The sequence below is a fragment of the Dermochelys coriacea genome, chromosome 6 (assembly GCF_009764565.3).
Source record: "Dermochelys coriacea isolate rDerCor1 chromosome 6, rDerCor1.pri.v4, whole genome shotgun sequence".
Lineage (NCBI taxonomy): Eukaryota > Metazoa > Chordata > Testudines > Dermochelyidae > Dermochelys > Dermochelys coriacea.
Genome location: NC_050073.1, coordinates 52,300,191 through 52,326,173, shown reverse-complemented (window position 1 = coordinate 52,326,173; position 25,983 = coordinate 52,300,191). Strand labels below are relative to the sequence as shown.

Below are 25,983 nucleotides of genomic sequence, written 5' to 3'. Positions count from 1 at the left end.
GGAGCTCAGATTTAAGGGTGGGGACCAAAGGGGGAAGAAATGCAAAGGACTAAGAGGGAAACCAACATGCAGATATTAAATCTTATAAAGTAATTTTAAAAAAATCTGGGTTGGGGTTCTGATGCCGTGGCTGGGGCTCGGATGACTTGAGCTGCTGCTCTGGGGGTTTAATGGGATTGCCTTTCATCCCATGTAGAATAATAATCTTGGGTGGTATAACCTTGTACTCTATTTACACAGTTGGATATGTATCCTGAAATCTGTGCAACACACGAGTGTGCCTCATTTGCTTTCTCTCCTAAACTCAGCTGGCACAGATCAGCAGGCTTGGCCCAAATGACAACACAATGGGAAGTAAAGGAGTCCTTGAGGGTGATGCTGCAGAGGATGATAAACTAACTGGGCCAACTGGTAGGGAACAACATCCGAGACCTCATCTCTGGGCTCTCAAGTCCACAGAACATCACCGGACTTAGGGGTAACGAACTGCAGACAGAAATCTGGTCAGTTACTGTTTTCACTTACAAAATATAGGCATTGGCTTCCAAGTTAGTGGCAAGATTGCCTTCTAATAACCTCTAGTAGCATACTGTTCTGTGAGTCAATGCAGTAGCACTAGAATGTGGCAGTTCATAAATTGGAAGAAACATCTTTTCTCAGCTCTGAGCCTGTTCCAGTATGCATGAGAACAAGCTCATCTGGCTGCTGCTGATAGGCAGGAGCAAGTAACCCACTGTCATAACAAGGCTAATCAAGATGCAGTTGTTCCCTCTCTGACATGTTAACTGCAGACATTACACTAAGTCTCAGGGGAAGAGGTAATGGGGGAAAGGAAGGAACAGCCTAGACATCCTAAAAGGCACCTTTCAGACTTCTGCACACAGCTATCAGGCAGAAGTTCTGCCTTACCTGTTCTCTTAACTGGAAGGCCGAGTGTTGGGGTAATGTCCCCCCGAGTCAGTGGCATGGCAGGCAGAAATAAAACAAGGAACATTTTGAGGGTTGGCAGTGATGGAGTGGGAGTGAAAGAACTTTAATCAACTACAGTAGAGACTTGCTGTGCCACAAACTCAGTACCCCACCCTTCCTCACCTCTAGGTAGGGCAAACTGCTGTCTCTCCAAAAAAACAGCCTGAATCTGGGTACATGGCTTAATGAGAAATGAGAGAGTTTCCTTCAGCCCAGGCAGTCTACAGTTTGAGTTATACTGTCTGTACTGGGCCTTTCCCTGGTGTAACTAAGCAAGACCACCAATTAGTGCTTCGCCCAGTTTATTGGTAATACCCTCACTGGTACCAAATCCTCTCAAGCTTCAAGACAGTTCAGAATTGGATCAGAACTGTGCAGCTTGACAACGGGCCAAATCAAGCCCCCTCTATCCCTAGATCTGGACACCCCTGAATTGTGAGACTTGGGCTCACCTCTATGTGAATTGAAGAGCTGTCAGCAGGAGAAAAGCAAATGTACTTTACTTTCATTTGGCTCTGTGTGCCAGGCAGTGCCCCAAAGGCAAGTCCACAACTGGGTGATTAGAAGATACCACCATTTCCAATCTATCTCTGAGAAGATAACTTAAAGAAATGCACAATCCAAAATGAAATAGGGAAAATGGACCAGCCAATGGCCTTCTGCATCAGTGCCAGCATGGAAGAAAAGAAGAGACATGACAGCTAAAAGGTAAGCGCTCTGGGAAATTATTGCTCTGTGAGGGATCTGAGCAACAATTGCAATCCAAGCACATCATCAGTACTAAGTAGAAATTAAGTGGAGTATTACATATTTCTTCTGGGGATTGGACTTACCCGCTTGGACATTAAATCAAAGCAGAGTTTATTCTCACTGGTACCAAAATTAATTATTCCCTGGAGAAAGAAAGAAATCATTGTTTAGGGAGACAAACTACCACTAGGCAGCAGCACTTCTTGCATTTCAGCTTTGCTGTTGCCCATGCTGCTGTTACTCTGCCATCTCAAAAAATCCTAGCAAGGTAAAGGAGATAACAATGGATGAAAAACAAGCTTCACAGAACACTTATCACATATGTATAAACTAGTAATTTATACAAGTGCTTAATTTATTAGTCAGTAAATACTCTAGGGATGGGTATAAAACAAAGGTTTATATTAGTTTATATGTGTATAAGTAATTTAACGTTAAATTGACTTGCTAACGTAAATCTGACCTTAACACAAATTTATACAATTTTTCCTAGCTGAGAAAGCTGGGATTTATATTGCTGTGACACACAAATTGTGCTTTGGAAATATTTCCATGTTCAAAATGTGTGTTAATCCGATAATGACATTGCATTCTACCAATTTACTCATGCACATGGAAACTTCATTTTTTACACAGTGCCAAGTTTGAAGGCAGGTTAGAGTATTTGCCTTATCTCCTGGAATGCTCATATCACAGTACAATAAAGTACAGAGAGAAAAAAAAAACGTTAACATTTTCACTTCTGAGACTAGGGTGGGTCACTCAACAAATTAAAAAAAAATACACAGGGTGGTATACTTATGACATTATTACAGGTTGGAGCCAGTTTTAGGTATTGAATTTTAATACTCTTGTAAACAAATGTAGGCAACACTGAAGAAATGATAATGTTTGTTCCTTGGGTTGCACTTACTGTATTGAATAATCATGTGATATTGGTATACTTTGTTTTAAAGGTTCTAATATACAACTCTCATGATACTGCATTGCAGGACAGATAGTGTTTGAAGAAGTTAGGATTAATAATTTTAAGTTAAAATTGTTGATGTTTAGGCTCAGAACCTATGGCTTATTTGTAAAAAGCTCACATAATTATTTCTTTAAAAAATTTTTAAAAAATACATTACCCTGAAATGTTGTAAATCTCATACCTTTGCAACAAGCCTAATTATATCGTACAGAGTGACAGGCAAAAGGTAAACAGGCAGCATCAGCTTTGAATGGTTAATTAAAAAAAAAAAAGAAAGAAAGAAAGAAAAAGACAGCTTTCTAAATGTCAATGTTGCAAACTCCTCCTTGGGTTCTGAAAAGCCAGTTGGGTCTTTCTGCCTCTTGCATCATCAACAGTGATGTTGCAACCGGAACTCAGTGGATGACATTGGAGATGATGCAGAAGGAAGAATAAAGTTCCACTTGCTCTCCTGTAACTCTATTGGCTCTGCAGTCCTAACAATAGTTTTTGACAGGAAATTGAGGATACATGACCCAAAGATACATAGGGTGCTGCTCCCTGCTACACAGGGAAGCTCATTTTATGTAATTTTCTATGCTTTATTAAAATGAAAAGATTGACCTGACTGGCATCAGTGAGATAAAAAAAGTCATGTTCTAACACAAGCCTTGTCAGCGAGTCTAAGAAATGATCCTGTTTGGTGTTTCTCCTAGCAAGAAAGAAATGCACAGAAGTGAAACCTCACTCACATTGGGGTTTTTGTCTTCATCGTACTTGTCAGCATGATAGGCCTTGTATCCCTCTTCTGTCGAGCCACGAAAGAGATTGGCAATGTTTCCTCGAGCTGAGAGGAAGGGGCTGCTCTGGAACTCGCCAGGGTTACAGAAATTGTACATGTCAGTCCTTCTCTCAGAATGTGGTCGCCCTACATGCATGGCCCTCGCCTCCTGCAGGCCCCCTCCTCCTCCCATCCCAGCGATGTCAGACAGCACCTGGATGAAATCCAAGCCCCGGGGCAGTGCAACAGAAGAGGAGGAGCCGCTGTTGCTCTGCTTTAAGATGCTAAGCATCTGAGCAAAGACATTGAACATGCGGAACTCATGCTCCCGCTCCAGTTCAAAACGTCGCTGCTCTAGCTGCATCCGCCGTTCCTCCACTTCCATATCCCGCTGTAACCGCCGCTCCTCCATCTGCAGAAAGCGCTCCTCCATGGCCCTCTGTGATGTCAGGGTCTTTAGTAGAAGGTCATCAAGGGGATCCTTCACTCGCTGGCCTTTCCGTTTCTTCCGAAGGCGGTGCAAGGTGGAGAAGCCAGGCCGAGGGCCCACATTCTGCATCCGGGATGAGGATGCCACGTTGGGCTCACTGAAACCTGCAGATATTCAGAGACAAAGAGAAAAATAAATTTGCAGCAATTCATTCTAATGACGACACTGCAGCATACTGACTGATGTGAACATACACTACTTCCCTCTACTGGACCAGTTTGACCCAGGTCTGCTTAAGTAACCCCATTGCCTTTCTCTGACAAGAATCAGATCAGTCCATGGTAGAATGCCACAGGAAGGGTGAAGTCAAATCTACCAGGTACATCCTGAATGTTGAAAAAACAAAACAAAACAAAAAAAAAAACCATGTTTTTCCTTTAACCTCATATGTTGAATTTGACATTATGCATCCAAGCATTGGTCTATCTAGTTCAGTATTCTGCCTCTGGCAATGATCCAAATTAACTCTAATGAATGACAAACCCCCTCTCCTAAATAGTGCACTTGGCCAGTTGAGCAAGCATAATAGTGAATGAAAGAGAGGATTCCTTCCTGACCTCACAGTGATCAGCATGAGGTCATCGTCTCTCTCCCGCACCACCATGCTGTATGTATCCAAGACTCCATCCATTCCAGACTGCTCTGAAATCCCTATGACAGGTTTCAGAGTAGCAGCCATGTTAGTCTGTATCCACAAAAAGAACGGGAGCACTTGTGGCACCTTAGAGACTAACAAATTTATTTGAGCATAAGCTTTCGTGGGCTACAGCCCACTTCATCAGATGCATAGAATGGAACATATAGTAAGAAAATATATATAGAGAGAGAGAGAGAGAACATGAAAAAGTGAAGTAAGAGGCTAATTAATTAAGATGAGCTATTATCAGCAGGAGAAAAAAAACCTTTTGTAGTGATACCATAACATTCAAAAACCGGTAGGAGAACACTTCAACCTCTCTGGCCACTCAGTAACAGACGTAAAGGTGGCAATTTTGCAACAGAAAAGCTTCAAAAACAGACTCCGAGAAACTGTTGAGCAGACTCCGAGAAACTGCGGAGCTTGAATTAATATGCAAACTAGATACCATTAACTTGGGTTTGAATAGAGACTAGAAGTGGCTGGGTCGTTACACATATTGAATCTATTTCCCCATGGTAAGCATCCTCACATCTTCTTGTCAACTGTCTAAATGAGCCATCTTGATGATCACTACAAAAGTTTTTTTCTCCTGCTGATAATAGCTCATCTTAATTAATTAGCCTCTTACTCCACTTTTTCATGTTCTCTGTATATATCTTTTGTATTTGCACAGAGCTCTAGGAATGCAAGGTCAGTGGATTCATCCAGAGGGTTCTAGCCTATCAGTGAAAAGAACAGGGACTCCTATCACAATGTTCAGATGTTTTCATGTTCAGATGAGACCACAAAATATGAAAATTCTATCTGGATTTGAGATGCTTTGATAGAATTAACTACAAGTAGGAATCTTGCACAGCACCTATGCCTGCCTCTAGGAGGTGTCAGTCCCTCAATTTCACACACCCTAAAGTGCATTGATTTTATATGTCTTTTATACCAACCTGCACTAAGGGACATTTCAGGAAATACTAACAGGTTATTAATGCAGAACCTATTACTCTACATTAAAATTGTTTGGGATAAGGAAACTCAACAGAATACAGAGGTGGTAACATCGAGACGCACGCTCTCTGTGGGAAATAAGACAGAAGCCTCAGGCTTGAATGAGAAGAGACTGTCCTACCTGAAGGTGAAACACTGGTTTCAATGGGAATTTCCACCCTGGAGATAGGAGAGTCATTCTGGGCCCTGTCCAAAAAAGCTCTCTCCATCTCATGCTCCTCAGGGGAGCCCTGCTGGTAAGACATAGATAGTGGGGGCTCCGGGGTTAAGCAGTGTTCATCAGAGTCCACCTCCTCACATTTGATTTCCATCAGCTCAGGGTGCTGAGAGTGTCCGAAAGGTAGAGCTGAGGGCGTGAAGTGGTGATGGTAGTTCTCCACTATGCTCCCTTGCAGTGCCTGCTGAGACACCACACTGCCACTCAAGGAACTGTAGGAGATGGAAGGCCGGCTGGTCAGCACCCGATCCATCACCTCATAGAATTTCCAAGTCCTGCCACCCCTTGGGGTCTTGTTGTTGTCCTTGATCCTGCGGTACTCCAGCTTCATCTTTTTTATTTTCTCCCGGCACTGATCCCCAGTCCGGTGGATGCCCTTCTCCCTCAACACCTCAGCGATCCGGTTGAAAACATGCTGGTTTCTTAGGCAGCTCTCCAGCTCCATCTGAACTGACTCATCAGCCCAAAGCTGCAGGAGCTCCACCACTTCAGGGTCTGACCAATTACTGCCCCGCTCGTACTTCTTCCCCCGAAAATCCATTATTCCTGCCCCACCCCAGTAAAGGCAGGAACTCCTGGGGCGCGCGGCCAGGAGTAACTGAAGGGATGGGGGGGTGAGGAGATGGTAACAGAGTTTCCGTACTTAGCCCAGGTGTAACAAACCCCCAGGAAGGGGCAGGGGAGAGGAAGGGGGGGAGGAAGAGGGCCACTAACACGGGGCTGGGGTCATTTGTGACAGGAAGGCCTGGCTGAGCCAAACCATTGGGGCAATTCTCCACCTCAGCTGCCTCAGGAAGGTTCTGCCTGGGGGTGGGGGGCTCTGCCCCCCTTTTCCCCGCCTCACGGAAGCTCTGCCACTTCCCTTTCCCTCGGGCAGAGGCTCTGCCTCCCTTCCCCCCAGGCGGGCGGCCAGCTCGCTTGGGCCCGGCCCGGCCCGGCCCGGCCCGGCTCGGCTCGGCTCAGCCCAGCACGGGTCAGCCCGTCCGCTCTAGCCGGGCGGGGCGGGCTTCTGAGGGCCTGGGCGGCATGTTTACATCCGGGGTGACGGCACATGCGTGCTGCCCTTATTCCGGGATAACTTTGGTCCGTGTCAGTCACTCGCCTCGCTCCCCGCGGCCGGGCTGGGCTGGGCGAGCCGCACCGAGCCCCTCCCCCGCCCCTCTCCGGCCTGGCCCCGCCTCCGCCCCTCCCCCTGCGCTGTATCGGGCCCTGCTCCTCCAACAAGCTGGCGGCGCTTGTGTCCGGGCGGGGGGTGAGGGTGAAGCGGCGCTGGGGGCGGGGCGGGTTTGTTGGAGCGCCACGGCCCCCCCGGCGGCCAGCTGAGTTCCTCGGCCCGGGCAGAGCCGTTCCCCCCCCAGCCCCTCCGCGACGGGCTGCCTCCGCCCCAGCAGCTCCCCGGGTTTTCCTGAACCCCCCCCCCCCCCGCCAGTCCTCAGTTGTTCTCTGCTCGGCGCCGCCGCCCCCAGGTGCTGAGGGACGTGGGACCGGCCACCGGCGGGGGTGGACGAGGCAGTAGGGAGGGGCCCGGGCCGGGAACGGCGCCGAGATCCCGCAGCCGCAGAGCGAGGGGCGCTGCAGGGAGCGGACGCTCTCCAGCTGATTTCCTGGCGGGGTGGCGCCCCGCACGCGGGTCTGGGCGCCGCAGATAGGGGCAGGCCGCGCGCACAGTCCCGGCCGGGCATTGCAGATGCGGGGAGCGCCGCCGCCGAACCGAGCCCCCTTTCCCTAAACTGCCTTTAGCCCCGTTCTACGGAACCAGCCTCGCCCGCTCCTCGGGCAGGAGCGCAGCGGTTACTGTCCTCTGGCCTTCACCAAGGAACCTTAGTAGAACAGGGGAAAGCCCGTTGTCCCTCAAGCTCCTCTGCCTCTGGGGAGTTGGTGGCGTCTGGACCTTTGTCCAGCGTGCCTGTTTCTCTACTACAGGAGCTTCGCAGACTCTCCTCCCGGGGTGGATCTGTGGGGAATGTGTGTGCCACAGGTGCCCGAGCCGCATTTTTGGCTGCAATTAACGAGACCAAAATTTCCCGAGTCTTTTTTTTTGCTTTACTCGAACACAGGATAGTCAGTTTGCTGGGCAGGCGAAACAGTCCCTCGAACCGCGGTGATTAAAGGTGGGGAGCAGATGGAGGGACTTTTTACTTCTGCAGTCACCAACTCAAATCCCTCATGATTCCAGATAAAGATTATTTCAAATTAGACACGAGGCACAGATCTGAAGTCTAAGACAGCTGCCTCTTCACATTAAAGATGAAGATGGCGGCTAGAAGCAGCATTGTGGAATTTAATAAACTGTACTTTGGCCCCTCTAGTTCAATCCGTAGCACATCCAGTTGTAAATTTCCAGGCCAGACTTGAGCTTTCGGGGTGTAACAAAGGTCCTGTCATTTACTGTCGGTGAAGCAGCACGCACACTTACAGTACGGCAATCTATTAAAGAATAAACCAATGCATGCATGTGCTCTGTCCCATCACAGTGCTCATCCATTAGTTTCCATACTGTTAATCACACAAAAAGGTGGCGCTTTTCTTTTTAGAGAGAGTGGTCTGAGCGCAAGAATTCCTAAATATCTTAGCTACTACTACTAACTCCTTCTGTGGACTTGAGTAAGTCTTAGTCTCCCCGTGACTCAGTTTCCCAATCTTCAGAATGGGGACAAAAATCCTGACGCTCTCTCTCTAAACAACCCTAATGATTCCTCTCCAAACGGCAGCACCCATCCTTTTAACTAGAACAGTTCTGTACCACTTTGCAAAGCGGACGCTGTTGGGTGGTCCCCTAAGAAAGGCTTTCCTGTATACTCTTGGGCTCCTTAGAGTCCCACCAAATGTAACAACTACCAAAGTATTGAAAATTAAGAATGTGAAAGACATAACAACCTTGGCTGTATCCGGTCAGCATAGACCAAGTTCATTAAGGTGTCAAAGGATCTTCTGACACGTCCACAGCTGCTTTTCCATTCCCCTCATGTCCACCTCTAGGACCAGAGGCGACCCGTGCTTGCCGATTGGGGGTGGGAAGGCGGAGTGAGGGCAGCCGGCTTCAGCAGTGTTACTGAGCATGCTCACTCCGTGTGCGCATGCTCAGTACAAACCAAGCAGCAAATCGGGAGGGGGCGACTCTGCCTCCCCCCGTCCATACGTGTCTCCTCTGTCTAGAACTGGGAAACAGTTTACCCTAAAATCCAAAAGCACGATTACCACCAACAAAAACTACCTTCGCTGTTATTAGCCAAAGGTGAGCATGAGCTGCCACTTGTGGATCTAACATTTCCAAAACTTTGGGAATATCTAGGGGGGAGGGATAGCTCAATGGGGGGAGGGATAGCTCAATGGTTTGAGCATTGGCCTGTTAAACCGAGGGTTGTAAGTTCAATCCTCAAGGGGGCCATTTAGGGATCTGGGCAAAAATTGGGGATTGGCCCTGCTTTGAGCAGGGGGTTGGACTAGATGATCTCCTGAGGTCCCTTCCAACCCTGATATTCTATGATTCTATTGCTACCACTGGCACTAAACTGAGGGGCACGACCCCCTAGGAGTGCAGGGGAGGGGAACTTCTGGCGGGGGGCGGTGCAGGGGCCCAGTTCTACTCCTGGCCCCTGCTCCCAGATGCAGCTCGTCCGCCAGCCCAGTCCCCACTCTTGGACCCCAGTTCCCAGCCGCCCCACAAGTCTGCTCCTGGCCTGGGCTGGGGGTAAAGCCACTGACATATTCTATTACTGGTGGGGGGGGCATGAGAGGAGAAGTTGGGGGACCACCGGTTTAGACTCAGGGGTTATGTTTTGTTCTCTAGTTATCAATGCTGACAAAAGCAAGACACTGACCCAGTTCACCATTACCCTGTTGCACCTTGCTTGGTCATTTACACCAGTGCAAGTGATAAACCCAATCAGTCAGCTTTGTTAGCATTTTAAACTGACTTTGTACCTTTATGTACATGACTACACGATAGGGCAATAGTGAATTGGGCCCATCGTGACATACCCGTAGCATCAGGGTCTGTGGAAGGGATTCAGGAAGTTTCAGTCAATGCGATGTTTAGGAACCAGAGGCCAATGGCAGGTCCAAAGTCAGGAGCAAGGTGTCAGCTGAAAGTCAGAGCCAGGATCAGCAGAAAACAAAAGCCAAAGCTGAGGGGTCAGTGCTGAGCTGGAAACCAAAGAGCTGCAGCCTAAGGTCAGGGCCAAAGCAGTCAGAAAACAGGGCAATAGGACTGGAACAAGTTGAGAGCACAGGAAACCTGGAACAGGGTAGAGCTGAAGTCAGAAACCAGAGATGAGGCCAGGAATCAGGTAGAAGGCTCTGCTGCAGGATCCACCTGGTTGGACAGACAACTTCCTGTGTCTCTTTCTGGCTTAAATAGTATACTGAACCCAATCTGCAGCTCCAGATAGGGTTGACACGTTTCCGGTTTTCAACTGGAATGCCCGGTCTAAAAGGGATCCTGGCGGTTAAAAGTCCGGTCAGCGGTGCTGCGGGTCTGAGGCAGGCTAGTCCCTACCTGTCCTGGCTCTGCACTGCGCCCCGGAAGCGGCCAGAATGTCTGATTCCTAGGCAGGGGGCACAATGCTCCATGTGCTGCCCTCACCCTGAGCACCAAATTTGCACTCCTATTGGCTGGGAACCGCAGCTAATGGGCGCTGAGGGCGGTGCCTGCAGGTGACAGCAGCGCACAGAACCTCCTGGCCCCCCGTCTACGAACTGGACGTGCTGCTTCTGGGGTGCAGTGCGGAGCCAGGACAGGCAGGGAGCCTGCCTTAGGGCTGCTGCACTGCTGACCAGGAGCCACCTGAGGTAAACCCGCAGCCCAACCCCCAGCCCTGAGTCCCCCCTCCCCCGTGCCCCAAACTCCTCATCCCTGGCCCCACTCCAGAGCCTGCACCCCAGCCAGAGCCCTCACCCCCCTGCACCCAAACTCCCTGCCCCAGCCTAGAGCCTCCTGCCACACCCTGAACCCCTTATCCCCAGCTCCACTGCAGAACCTGTACCCTCTTCTGCACCCCAACCCCCTGCCTCAACCCACAGCCCCCTCCCGCACTCCAAATCCTCGGCCCCACTCCCACAGCCTGGAGCCCTCTCCTGCATCTGAAATCCCCCATCCCTGGCCCCATCCCAGAGCCTGCAGCCCCAGCCAGAGCCCTCACCCCCCAACTCCCTGCCCCAGCCCAGAGCCCCCTCCCATACCCTGAACCCCTCATTTCTGGTTCCACCCCAGAGCCCACACCCCCAGCCCAGAGCCTATAACCCCTCCCACACCCCAAGCCCCTGCCCCAGCCCTGTGAAAGTGAGTGAGGGTGGGGGAGAGTGAGCCACGGAAGGAGGGGGAATGTAGTGGGTAAGAGGCGGGGCCTCTGGGAAGCGGTACGGCTAGGGTGTTCAGTTTTGTGCAATTAGAAAGTTGGCAACCCTAGCTCCAGAGTTCTTCCACTCAGGTCCCAGGGGGCAGTACCTTTAGTGGAGCAAAAGGCCTTAGAGCTCCCAATTCTCTTGTCAGTAGTAGAACCATTGGGTAACAGGGTGGATGCGGCCATGGGCCCCAGGTTCAGGACCTACAGATCCTCACACATAGCAGCACATAGAAATGGCTTTTATAGCAGGGTGTAGAGGTCTTTTGGCAGCCCCTGAAGAGGATCCCAGAGCAGAGCCCCTGCTGAACCCTGCCCTGCCTGTATCCCTAAAAGGTGGCTCTGCTGAGCCAGGCAACAGCTCGTGATTCTAGGAATTTACCCGCAGTCAGGGTTCAGAGGAAGTCAGCATTGATCATCTCAGCATTCAAAAAGCATGAATGAGGTCCCCCGAGAGAACTGAGATGGTCTAAAAATTGATGAGATTTTTTGAAAAATAATAAATGGTGGATTCTTTTTGTCTTCCAGTTTTGAAGCCTTCAGGGTGCACTCACTTCACATTTTCAAGCTTTCCTCCACTACTATGTGAGCAAGAAACTTTATTTTTAAATGAAAGTGAAATTCTTATGCAATCTCTTAATTCCAGCATCTGAGGCTTTCAGAGAAACCTGTGTCTGCAACCTGGCGTGGGTCAGTGCGTATGCGAAGTAAGAGTATCTTGCTGGCCCAGTGGAGAAGCAGCATGAGGCTCTGCATCTGCCTGCGCCTACTTCAGGACGGGGAGGCGGCCCCGATGCACCGTGAAGCGGCAGCGGTTGGGTTGGACATCTCCAGGTGTCGCTGTCTGGCAGCAATTCTGTATGGAGCAAGAGTTGGGGGACACGGCTGGGGCCAGCGGAGATCAGAGGGGTGGGATAGCTCAGTGGTGTGAACATTGGCCTGCTAAACCCAAGGTTGAGAGTTCAATCCTTGAGGGGGCCATTGAGGGATCTGGGGCAAAAATTGGGGATTGGTCCTGCTTTGAGCAGGGGGTTGACTAGATGACTCCCGAGTCCCTTCTAACTCTGATATTCTATGAAACACACAAAAAAAGTAGGCGCAGTGGTCACACTGGAAAGCTCAGAGCTAATCTGATATGGAGTCAAGCCTTAAAAATAAAGGTGTGATGCACTAAGATGAAATGAGCGATAAGGGGTGTTGTGCTGACAAGGTGCAAGAACCCTGGAATTTTTGTGCAGATTTGCATAGTGCAAGTTACCTAGGTTTTTTGTTTTGTTTGGTGGTTCATGCTCTGCAGAAATGGGTTTGTGCGTGCATTTTTTTTTAAACTAAGATGTACTTACTAGGAATAATCCATTTGGTTCACATTAACCCCCTCCTACAGGACTTTGGCAAAGTACTCCAATATGTTAATTTACTCTGGACAGCTGTGCCTCTTGAGTGATTGATGGTCTTGGGCCTCTGCCACATTACACAGACAGTCATGCAACTTGTCATGGGATGCAGTGTATTGTTAGCTGATCACCCCTGTTGTAAGATCAGAGTTGGAACAATAAGAAAAAAGTTCAGAAGAGGTTTAGGTTTGAACATGAAGTGCACTTTCTGGGTTTCATATTTATTGCAGTGGTTTTGGATTAATTCAGTTGACACTAGCTTATCAAAAATCTCACTGCATTTCCTATCGTGCAGTAAAGTCAAAAGTACAAAACACACATACTGTCCAGAGGGAAGCAGTTCTCAAACTGTGGGCTGGGACCCCAAAGTGGGTCATGACCCCATTATAATGGGGTCATCAGGGCTGGCATTAGACTTGCTGGGGCCTGGGATCAAAGCCCGAACCCCACTGCCTGGGGTGGCTGGGCTCAGGCTACAAGTCTCCCGCCCGGGGCTGAAGCCCTTGGGCTTTGGCCCCCCTGCCTGGCAGGGCTCAGACTTCTGCTTTGGCCCCCTACTTGGGGTAATTTTTGTTGACAGAAGGGAATCGTGGTGCAATGAAGTTTGAGAACCCCTACCAGAGGGGATAGTTCCTCTGTTTTCACAAAAAGAAAAGGAGTACTTGTGGCACCTTAGAGACTAACAAATTTATTAGAGCATAAGCTTTCGTGAGCTACAGCTCACTTCAAATGCATCCGATGAAGTGAGCTGTAGCTCACGAAAGCTTATGCTCTAATAAATTTGTTAGTCTCTAAGGTGCCACAAGTACTCCTTTTCTTTTTGCGAATACAGACTAACACGGCTGCTACTCTGAAATCTGTTTTCACAGTGCCAGTAGCGAGGTGTCGTGTTACTTGGGCCATTGCTATGCTACAGGTACCATAAAGCCATAGGTATAGTGCTGTAGCTATGCCAGCCCAACATCACAGTGTAGACAGAGACTACTCCAACAAAAGGGATTTTTCTGTTGGTGTAGGACCACCACCTCCCTGAGTAAGGGTAAATAGGTCAACGGAAAAATTCTTCCATTGATCTAGCTATGTCTAGACCAGGGATGAAGATTTTTCAAATCCATGAGCATTGCAGGGATGTCGACCCCTAGACCAGGCCTAAATCTTCCTTACTTTCACAAACTATATTGCAGATAATTTCCTAGTACACCATGAGGTGTGATCATGAAGAACAGTTATTACCCTTGTAAAATAAATGGAACAAAATTCCTTATGGGAGGCAGTATTCTAGCATACTCACTAATTTGCAGCATTAATCTCCCCACAAATGTGCCTCAGCCCTGCCCTGGAGAGACTACCTCTATGAATGGGGTTTAGTCTTACTAATTTGCAAAATTTAATTTATAATTAGTCTACTGGTCATTAATGTGAATTATCAACAATCTACCAATCCCACACAAGAATTTTTTACCCTATACAGTCCACAGTGGCTGTCCTGGGTGACTCTGCTCTCTGTCAGGACTTTCAAGCTATGACATTAGAAAGAAATTTGCAATAATTTTGAATTAGAGAATAAATGTCAATTTGCTGTTGGTGAAAAGTGCTGGATTGAAAACCCTGGAAACTAGGCAGTCTTGTTATCCACAGCACACTTACAGTAGCAACTCCTCCCAATATTGCCCCACTAATGTGCCTCAGCCTTCCCATGGAGAGACCCCCTTTAAGAATAGGTTTCAGTCTCCTTGGCCCAGAGAATACCATGGCTTTAGCTGGGACTGCCCGTAAGTGAGACAGTAGTGATGAGGTTTATGTAATGGAGACCTTTGTCAGCTAAGGACAGGACTGATCCTAACTCATTTCACACAGAGTGAGATTAAGTGTCTGATGGAAGCACACTGCAAGATCTTCCATCAGAATAAGATCTGCCTTACAATGAGAGATGGCCCTTCATTGCAAAGAGTGAAGTTGTTTGGAGGCTGAGCTTTGGGTTGACCCATTCAAGAGAAAGGGGTTCATAGAGCTCGTAATCCACTCCTGAAAAATCAGATCCCAATCTAAACATCCACAAAATTCAGAAGGGGTTGGCTCAGATTCATCTTTATTTTAAATTAATCCGGAATGAAGGTCTCTCCCTGTAAATGAGTACAACGTGTAAGTTTTATTCTTTTGGCACCATTAAAATCTCAGGAGCATTCATCGGTTTTAGATGCTTCCTCAGGGGGGTTAAAACCAGTTATATTCAGGTTTCTTTTGCAGATCCCCAAACCTCAGGGTCTGCAGAAGCTGCTGTGAGACGAATTAACCAACAGAGGGCGCGGAATCCCTGCTATATTCCTGCAGGCCCACGAAAAGCCATGGTGCACTTGCAGCCTAATTTGGAGTTTTAGTGCGAACTGACCAAGTGGAACATACCAAAGGGGGAAGCAAGGAGAATAGACTCAAGCACAGAGACCTTGGCAGACTGAAAAACACATCAGGATGAGATTCAAAAGGAGAGTTAATTGCTTGGTGGCCATGTTTTTCAGGGGCTAAATAGACTGCTCTTCAAAGTTCACTATGGGACAAGGTCTACCCGGTATGGTTTAAAAAACAAAATAATTTCATCAGGTGGAAAAAGGACAATAAACTGTTTTTCAAAATGTCATTTTGCAGGTCAGCTCATCAGGTAGACTAGCTCCTTAGGACTCTACAGCAGCTGCTGCATTGGCCACATATAAGCCCTGAAATATAGTAACAAAGTCATTCCCAACGATGGCTGTCTGTTTGGTGATCTAAGTGAAATAAGTGTAGTGGATCTCAATCCAGTTCCTAGCAGTCCAAGTGTTTACATCCTGCCAATTGACACTAATTGGCATCTTTCTGGCCATCTCAGCATAGAGACCAAGAACTGAATAGATCATGGGGAATGAAGCACTCTTACTACTAAAGGGGCTCCCTTGGGGTCAGAATTAGGCACATTGGCTACAAATGGCGTGGAAGAAGCTTACCTTGGCTATGTTTGTGTCACATTTAGTCCCTAGATAATATCAGCTTCTTGGGCTGTCAATCAGCACTTTTTATTAGCACTAAAATAAATAAAGTCTTAACTTGCATCTGGCTATCTTTTCACCATAAGTATGGCACTCACCCCATTCTACCCCAAAAAACCCCAACCCAGCCAAACTCCGCCAAAATAAAACAACAACCCTGACATTAAGCAACCTAAAAACAAACCAAAATGAAATTAAAAAAAAATTTAAAAAAAATTCAGGGTGTGGGTGTTGGTGGCCTGGGATATACAGGAGGTCAGAGTAGTTCTAAATCGGTGATACACATACCCCTGGAGGTTCACAGAGGTCTTCCAGAGAGTACATCAACTCATGTAGATACTTGCTTAGTTGTACAACAGGCTACATAAAAAGCACTAGCAAAATCACTACAAACTAAAATTTCATACAGACAATGACTTGTTTATATTGCTCTATATTCTATACACTGAAATGTAATATTAATATTCCAATTGATTTATTTTATAATTATATGGTAAAAATGAGAAAGTAAGCAATTTTTCAGTACTAGTATGTGGTGACACTTTTGTATTTTTACGTCTGATTTTGTAAGCAAATAGTTTAAGTGACGTGAAACTTGGGGGTATGCAAGACAAATGAGACTCCTGAAAGGGGCACAGTAGTCTGGAAAGGTTGAGAGCCACTGGACTAGATGATCTTAGTGGTTCTTTCTGGCCTTAAACTCTTGGACTCTAAAACCACAACCTCTACCCCATGCAGAGTTTTTACTCTGAAAAGGGAGAAGTGCTAGAATCTCCAGGAAGAAAAGTAGAGACTTAGCTATTGATTTTATGTGGAAGGTGTGCAGAGACATTGCAATGAGAAGTAGCAGTACAAAACCCTAAGATAGATAACTTCCATAGCTCTCAGGGACAAACCACATTCTATCATTCAAGAAGCAAACTCTTCTCTTAGTGCGCACACAACATGTCCCTACTGAAATGCATAACACACCTGTTGCTGTACTTGCAAGGTATTTCTAACTCTATATAAGGTATTTTTACCTTGCAAGATGTTTCTAACTCTATATGGATGTGACATGATGCTCTAGGGTGCTTTTCCATTTGTACCAGCTTTTTCCTTTTTAACTTCATGCCGGCCCTTCCTGCTCAGTCCCTGTCACTTTCTGATATAGGTCTATATTCCACTGGTTTTCAGAACAACTAAACCCCAACAAAGTTCCAGATGTCCTGTTCCAGGCCTCCTATCAAGAGCTGTAACTGGGGGCTGAGGAACTGGGGAGAGGACACAGTTATCCTTGTTAAAATTAGGTCATTACTTTAATACACAGCCTCCAGTGCATGGACAAAAGAGAAGGGAAGCAAAGCCCTCTAGGGAGAACTGTTTACCATCTGAGTACATGCAAAAAGGTTATTAAGAGCACTTCCCACAGAGCAGGCAGGAAAGCCCAGTAAGGGTGGCAGAATGGGTGGTCATTAGGTACCTGCTGCAGAGGACAATGAGATGGGGTAAATTTCCTCAGACAAATAGCATCTGATTATAACCACTTTGGTAGTTTTTCTGGGCTGACTTTTTTTCCAGTGTCAGTTTTCTAATTCATTTAATAGCTTGTCATACTTTCTATGAGAGACTGGGCAAAACTGTGGGAGCTATATGACTGTTTGCAGACTGCGGGCTTGCTTTTCAAAGGCACTGAACATCCCCAATGCCCATTGACTAACACCATGTCAATCACACAGGAAAAGGGAAATTAAATGTCCTTAGCATTTTCTTGTATAGCTTGGTTCCCTAAGAAGGGTTTAAACCCCAGTCCTCTGCAGCTAATTGCACATAGGCAGTCTGTGGAATTCCCTGACACAGAAAGTCATATAAATCAAGTCTAGGTTTGATTTTTAAGATTTTGATTTTGCCTCATTGTTTACTTAAACTTCCCGATCTATCACTTGTCTTATAATTAGATTGCAAGCGCCTTTGGGCAGGAACCATCTTTTCCCCCTCTATTTGTACAGCACCTAGCACAATGTGGTCCTGGTCTACAACTAGGGCCCCAAGGTGCTATAATAATCCAAATAATAAAAATTCCTAGAGGCAAGAGGCAGTATAAATCTAATGAGCCATCTCTTACCAGCTCAGGTGTGTTGAGCTTCTCCTCTGAACTAAATGAAATCCTCAGCTGAAAACACTCTCCGCATAACCCTGTCACAGCAACTTTCCAGCCTTGGATTCTTTCTGCAGGCAGTTCACAAGAGCTAATGATCTTCATTTGTCCTTTTCCCCACCCCATTCCCACCATCTTGTACAAGAATTTCAACAATGTTGTCTTGAAAACCTCCATAATTGCTCATTTGGTCCTAGTAACATTGGTTACCTTATGTAACTACCAGTTCACTCATGAAACAGCCTGAGACAAGACCAGATTTTCAGCATTGTCAGTCATTGTTGACCTGTGTAGCGCTGCCAGCCTGTTTCATAAATTACTGTAGTCACATTCAGCTGATCAATATTAGATTTTTCTGCACAGCACATGGACTAATCAAAAAAAAATACACCTCAGTATTTCAGGAACATTATCTCCGTGTCAGCTTCCTGAGAATACTTGGGGGAAACTACTGCTGTCTGGCCGCTCAGGAAGGTGAATTAAGGATTGCTTAATGGGTTGACTGGCGTAGCTCCTGAAATCAGATTGGCAGAGGCCCCTACCACTTAAACTCAGATAGCAACATTAGAAAGAGGGGCATCTATGTTCCAGAAATCAAATCACAGCTCTGAAGAGGACACTCCAAGATGCATTTGAAGGTTAAACCCCTATGTCCCAGGTCCCTGCAACCCAAAGGACCCCAAGACACTCAGATTCCAGCTCTGAAGAGGACCCTGCTACAGGTCTATACAGCCAGTCATTACGTTTTCAAAATAAAAGAAGGCAAAGCTGTTAAAGGATAGTGGGTAGGCGCCTCATTTCCTTCCTATCTGGAAAGGCTACTGTAACACCCAACTATCTCACAAATATTAATTAATTGAGCCTCACAACACAACCATAATGTTACAATGAGGAAACTGAGGCAAGCAAAATTAAGTGACTTGCTAAAGGTCACAAAGGAAGTTTGTGGTCAATGTGGAAACAGAACTCACGTCTCTGTTGTCCCAATTCAGTGCCACAACTGCAAGGTCATCCTTAACTAGAACTGAGTTGGGCCCCAATGTCTTAACAAACAAATGAAAACTGAGACCTACGATTTGTAGCAGAAGCAACTAAAGCGATAAGAAGAAGATATAGACTTTTTGCTTTTACCTGTTGAATTCATGAGCAGTAGTAGAAGTGTATTCGTGGGTAGTCGCTGATATTTTGCTTACGAGCCCTGGACACACCTCTTGTTTTACTTTTGCCATCCTGATGCTCCAGGGAAAGTCCTGTTGCTTTTCATGTTTGTTTAGTTTGACACGTTTCTTCATTAAAATTAGATTGTGTCATGCACCTGATAGAGGAGTCTGTGTGAGAATCTCACACATACTCCCTTAATAGGAAGCATCCCTCTGCATTTGGTTCGTGTCATATGGGCACTGCACTGAGGTATTAAAGAGGAACACATGAACTGGTTATTAATCCTAGTAGTGTAGTGATCACCACAAGATTTTTGAATATTTAGAAAAGCTAGAGTTACCGCTGGAAAATCCAATTCCCCCTAAACCTGTAGGAGTTTGTATTAGGCTAAGTAAAGAAATGGCAGACAGCTTTTGGCAAACCCCAGTCTTTCTTTAAGTACTTAGTCTCATTACTGACTACAGCACATTTGGTCATTTTAACTGTATAACGTTTACTGAACTGTTTTGAAACCTAAACAGTGATGAATTTTGAAGACCTTGACAGTAGTTTTCAACATCATTAACAGTTTCTAAAACATTAAAGATTTTCTTAAAACTTTACATAAAAGGCTACTTGATTACTCACTGATCTAGATGTGAGGGATCTTGCTAGTCCTCCAAGGGATTCCAGTCCCAATGATGATACCAGCCCCAAAACTCAAATCCTAAAGACAACAAGGGATTCTGCAGAGATAAAATCCTGATTTGGGACAGCAGTCTAAGAACTCTAATCCCAAGGTGTCTGGGAATGTTTGAGACCTCACGTTCCAATACCTGTAAAGGTCCCATTGCAACTCAACACCCACTACTCTAGGCATGATCCTTAGTCTACAGAATGAAAATCTCTACTCCTTTATGTTTAAAATCCTGTTGACATGCACTGTATCATTTTACAAATGTATTAAATGTAGTGGTGGAAGCCAAACACGTTGTCCATCTCCATAAAGAACGGTAAAGTGAATTTGGTGGTGGTGAATCAGGTCAGGGAACCAAAGTCCCCTGTTTATCCCCAGTTCAGGTACATCATGACCTGTCAGAGTGGAAGCTTCCCCAGCACTGCCCTAACAATGTGACTCAACTTTGAACTGGAAGGTCACCACTGGGGTGTAAGAAGTTTGTTCAGTCTCTAACTACTTCTGTCCAAGGTGCCTCTGGTAAGACTTCAAATGAGGGGGCTGATTTGTATCTGTTGTAACAGTGTTTTTTGTGATACGGATATTGTTCAATAGGAATAGAGACCCAACTCAGTTCACATCTGCCATTTGAACAACTGTCACAGAGTGACTCGATGGCCACCATCTTGGCTGACACACTCGGGACTGAACTGCGGACCTCCAGAGCTAAAAGCATATAAAGTGCTGCTGCTTGAGATAAAGTGCTCTAGGTGGGGCTGTAGCAGACTCACACCCTCTGCAGATCAAGCACAGAGGGGGACTTGTAACACACACTCACCTGTGGTCAATGACCTGTCGCCACTACTAATCTGAGATGGATTAGGTTTAGTGGTTTACAGGTGAAATGATCTATATCCCATTCCCACAACCATCTAGTCCCTCTCCAGTCATTTTACTATACACTATGCAAGTGTCCTGCTCATCCTTGACTTAACTAAAAATTTAAATCTGCCCTCCCAAAAGCTTAGTTCTCTTCCTTTCTTAAAAGTTCTGTGATAAATTGCCACAAGAGACTGAAGAGGACAGTCTCTGAAGGCTGCACACATTAAACCTCACACCAGAAGCTTATATATTATCATTATATATATCTCACCGCCTTTGCTTTCTGAGGTTAGCTTTAGCTGCAACCCAAGCTTGGGTCAACAGTGCCCCCAAATTTTGGTGGCCTTTGTGAAATGGTTCTCAGTCCAGTTCTCTGTGGAGAGGTGTGCATATCGCAAAATCTACCAGCACTATTGTCAGCAGAGAAGCCATAGAGACATATCCTCCCACATGTAGAACTGGACTCTTCATGTCGGGGGCGGGGGGGGGGGAGAGAAAGAGAGAGAACGAACAAGCACATCGGCAGGCAGCATGGGAAGGCTAGTCCAGCCCATGCCCATGGATAGGCTGTGATTTCTTTGCCCCCATCTCAATTTGACATCATTCACAATTTCTAAATTCAGGCACACCACAGTTTTCAATCACAGAAAGATAGACACAACCAGAAGATGATCATGTTCAGAGAACCAGTGTGGACATCAAGCTTTCCAAACTAAATCTCCTGGTTAGCTCTCTGTGACCCTCCCTGGATGCATAGAGAATGATGCCCCGTGTCTGAAAATACCTCCCTGATCTTTCAGAAAGCAGCCAAGTCTGATCAAGCTAGTTGTGATCTGTTTAAATGAGTAGCACTCCGTTTTAAACCACTCCAGATCTCTTTTGCGTCACTGACCTTTGAATCAGGAATTTAGCTAAATTACTATAGTTGCTTGACTCCCGTAAGGGAAACGGAATCGTCTATCACTTACACGATCTCCAAGCAAGGAAAGCAGGAAGCCTTCTGGGACACACTAGGAGTCATCATTTTGCTTCATAATTCCACCTTTCATCCTCTTGAGGTCCAAACCACTGGGGAAGACAGAGAAGGAGACCACTACGTGCATATCTCCCCAAACACCACTGCAAGCTAAAATGCTCTCCCCACACAGAGAACACTCTGGGAGGCTTTCAAACCGAAACAAGGGAAAAAGCACAGGTGCTCCCGTGATTAGGCAGCCAAGGCCCCCCTCTCCACTCCCAAAATAATCACAATTATTTAAAGAGAAGTTTTTAGGAGGGGAGGATGTCACTAAATGTTACTTATGAGTTTCACTCCCTTGGCTCCATTCTTTATTCTCATTTAATAATACACCCAGCACAAATGTCTCCAGTTGCTATGGTGGCTAAAGGGACAGTACCAAAATAAAAAAAAATATGCAATAAAAATGTCACTCCATGTGGTCCTTATATCACCACTATGGATTATTGAAATGGACAAAAGGTTAAGAGTATCATTTGTTTTTCACCAGAGTTGACTCTGATATTTGCAATCTGCTTGGATAGAGAAATCTGTCAGCTTCACTTCTATTCAATTTCACTGCGAGACTAATCTATTGTGAGGCTTTCATTTTATTTACAAAACAGTTATAATTGAAACTTAACACAAAAATTCCATATAAGCTTTTCTACATACTACAGTTATGTAAGAAAAACAGACACATTAAAATTGACAATATCCTTCTGTTTTACACCCCACTTTCAAACAAACAAAAAAAGCAAGCAAGAGAATATTTGCGTGGATATCTTGGACAATCAGAGTAGTTTTGCTATGTTTGTCCTCAGTGCTCCCATAGCATTTTGAGTCCTTATGCCAGCCAGTGAACTACGGGTCACACACATCATTGTTCTTGTTCAATAAAGAGATGTTAAAACCTCAGTGACAAACAGAGGGCATCTGGGAAATTTAACATACCTTTGTCTCTAACAGGTAGGGTAAATATACACTGGCAACCAAAGTTTTCTCTGTCAAACAGGTTTAAATACAAAAGTGTTTCCACAGAAATCAATGGAGGTACTCCATTCTAAAGGAGGCAAACTTGGCCCTTTATTTCCAGTATCCTGTTTCCAGAAACTCTATTGCTGCTTTCATTTTCCTCTGACTGCCCCTCTGTCTAGAAGTGGTTAGGGAGCATGGAGGGTCATTTTTATGGATGAGTGATATCTGGTGGTTTGAAGTTTGGTTCAGACAAGCACCAAATGCGTCTCTGAAACTGTGGGAGCTGTTATCAGCCATATATGTAGATGAAATTTACCCCTGTGCAGGAGACCAGCCTATGCACTGAGCAACTTCTATGTCACCAAGGCTTAATTCTGATTTTCAGTCTAGTGTCTGAAAAGTACTTTAAGATCCTCCCGTGGAAATTGCTACAGAAGGCCAAAGGAGTAGCACTGTCATGATAAGAGTGACAGAAGAGCCAGTCTCTGTGGGACAAAGGAGAATTTGGGCCCCCAACCACCCATCCCATTTTCATGGGGCAATCCTAATGCTGACAGGGCTTGCAGGCTGGGAAAGTCCCAAAATGCCTTTGGGACTGAGGTACCACCATCAAAACATGGCATTTACACATTCTGTGTCCAGAGGAGAAGTTGAAAAAGGTGACACCTCAAGTCAGGCAAGAGGGTCAATTGGGAAGGTGTATTTATCACATTAGGCAAGACTTGAATATAAGCCTCTTCCAGGCTGTCTCAGGTCCATGCATAGAACAGCTGCTCCTGGCACCCAGCAAGTTAGCCCATTTCATCCCAACTGACACTCTGTGCCCCTGAGGGACACCGCTCCTCTGCTTTCTTCTAAATATTTAGCTGTGCAAGTTTGTGCTGCAGGACTCAGGAATGTCTCGAGATGGAAGAAGGAAATGGGGTTGCCTGGAGCTGGGCCCAACATTTCTCTGGCAAATTCATTTCAGATAAAACAAAACATTTACAGACATAAATAAGAGATGGGAGACTGGGGGGAAAAGCCCAAATGTGTCAGCTGCTGTGTCCAACTTTAGTTCAAAACATAAAAATTAAGGGAAGGAGGAGGGGAGAAAACGATACATAGAAAAGACTGTAAAAAGCTGTGGGCGCCAGCACAAGCTCAAACCCGCCAGCAAGACAAAAGCAAACTAGCAGGTATAAGCATGTTGCCTTATATGGGAAATTTTTCTGCTGCATTTGGCCCTGTTTATAGGAATTCTCTCTTAGTTTCAATGTAACCAAATGTCACTGTCTCCGATCTCCAATACTGGACAGCTCAATGTGAGGAGCCTGGGCCTGCAAAGTTTACCTCAACAATGACTTTCATAAGAGTGTTCCTCATCTCCCATAAATCATAACACTGCGAATAGAGGCCTAGAACGATCATACCAAGGGAGGCCAGCTTCCAGAGCTGATATTCGTATTATAGTAACTCTAATAAATAATAAAAATAATATTTACTAATGGTTTTAGGGTAAACAGAAAGTGCTCCACCCCCTCCTGCAGGTGGGAAGGGGAACACAGTTCCCATCCTTCCTTCGAACCTTGGTCTCCCTGTTAAGATGGCCCACAAGAGTAGCAGTTGTGATGATGGCTTTTGGGATGGGGACACCTGGCTTCTCAAAACCACTGACAAAACGTCAGATGGTAACTTGCTCACTACTGACCCTTAGAGGATTCAAACTGTTATTAGACTTAAAGGGTCCATTATCCTGTCCCAGTCCCCTGAGCCATCCAGCACCTTCAGTGAGTCAAGGTGAAAAGTACATCCAGGAAGCAAGTAGGTTGATACTCTATCATTTGTATAAAAAAATTAATGAGTAAATCAGCCATATTCCTAGTAAAAAGCAGTAACTATAACAGATTGCTGTAGTGATCATTCCTAAGGATAGACGAATTGCTGATAAAATACAGTCTTCCTCTACCTATGTTATACTGGGACAGAAATACCAATCCATAAAAGTCCAGCATACCCAGTGGAATATCATGAATTTGGCTACAAGACAGAAAGCAAGGAGCAGGAATAAGTGGACGTTTTCAACATGGAAGGAGGTAATAGTGAAGTACTCCAATGATCTGAATTTGAACAGGTGTTACTTAATGATATGAAGACAGGAAGATTGTAAGGAGCCTCAGAAGGCCCGCCAATGAGGCAATTGGGCAACATGAGAACAATGAAATTCAGCACAGAAAAGTGCAGAGTAATATCCACTTTGAACTATTCATGCACATTGATGATTTGTAAATGAAATATAACCACTCCTGAGAAGAGATCCAGGCATCACTGTGGATATCTCAATGAAAATATCAGCTCAGTTCTTAGCTGTAGTAAAAAGCAACAACAACAAATAAGTTTAGGAATACATACAATGCTGAAAATATTATAAAACCATGTAAATGTAAATTTTGATATATCCTCATCTAGAATGTTGTGTTCAGTTTTGGTCAACTCATCTCAAGAAGGATATAGCAGAAAAATAGAAAAGGTCTAGAAAAGGGCAATAAAAATTATTAGAGGCTTGGAAAGACTCCCATATGAAAAGAGATATTAAAAAGATTTGGATTGTTTAGTTTATAGAGGAAGTGAATAAAAGGGGATATAATGGGGTATCACACTAAGCATTGCTGTAGACAAGGTCAGTTAAGCTCACCTACTTACCCTTTATTTTAATGCAAGAGCAAGAGGGCACCCAATGAAATTGAAAAGACAAGAAATTTAAAACTGATAAAAGGATTTTTCCCACTCACAGAGCACATAATTCACCTGTGGAACTTCCAGTCACAAAATATTGAAGCAAATTATTACCATTTGTTATTTTTGTGATGCACAGATTTGTGCTAGGGACTTCAAAGTAACTAGAAAGACAGTCTTTACTTCAGAGAGCTTACAGTCTAAAGAAAAATGCTTAGTATGATTTTAAAAAATCTGTTAGGCATTTGTATAATAGCAAAAATAACATTGCAGCATGAATTAGGAAGAAACTTCCCCTGTAGGCATGGTATTGCCTACATGGGAGTTTTACATCATCCTCTGAAGCAGCAGATACCAGTCATTGCTACAGACAGGATACTGGAGTAAATTAACCATTAGTCTGATCTAGTATGGCAATTACTATGTTCAATTCCCACCAGAGCAGCATCATAGAGCAATAGTTTGGTATAGTCATGATAGGCATTTGGATTTCTATCACAGCTTTACTGAATGAAATCCATGTTTCCTTCCTCAATTCCTATTCCCTTGATTTTCACTTATCTTCCTCCCACTGTTCAATATGAGCTGCAAAATCTGCTAATATCTGAGCAGAGCTTTGTCCATGACAGCATTTGCACAGCTGTACCTGCTGTAGCCTGGTAATGCTGTCCCTTACCTGTCTCCCGAGAAGCACAACGGTTTGCAGGATCCCATTATCTAGTCCACACATTATGAGGAGACTCAGCCCCACAAGTCAGATCCATCAAAGGGCAGCATTTTTGATTTCTGAGTTTAATAAACAAATGGCATTTTCTATTCACTATTTAGCAACTTTGGCATTTTAAAGAATAGCTCAGATCATAATGATCAAATTTCTGCATTCACAGTAAACTGGCACCAACGA

General features: G+C 45.4%; 1 protein-coding gene across 4 annotated transcripts in view; it reads right to left on the bottom strand.

Moving 5' to 3' along the window:
• ACCS (1-aminocyclopropane-1-carboxylate synthase homolog (inactive)) overlaps positions 1-25,778 on the bottom strand; it is a 38,200-nt gene extending 12,422 nt beyond the window's left edge. The window contains exons 1-3 of one of the 4 annotated variants that reach the window (XM_038405774.2): positions 25,756-25,778; positions 3,421-4,043; positions 1,803-1,862 (exon numbers count right to left, since the gene is read on the bottom strand). In XM_038405774.2, coding sequence (XP_038261702.1) covers positions 1,803-1,862; positions 3,421-4,008 — 648 coding nt within the window. In that variant the 5' untranslated portion in view covers positions 4,009-4,043; positions 25,756-25,778. Of the gene's footprint in view, positions 1-1,802; positions 1,863-3,420; positions 4,044-5,702; positions 7,198-8,675; positions 8,829-25,755 lie in introns of those variants that run through there. The other 3 variants (XM_038405771.2, XM_038405769.2, XM_038405770.2) reach the window with 3 other exon arrangements.
• Between the last annotated feature and the right edge of the window lie 205 nt (positions 25,779-25,983).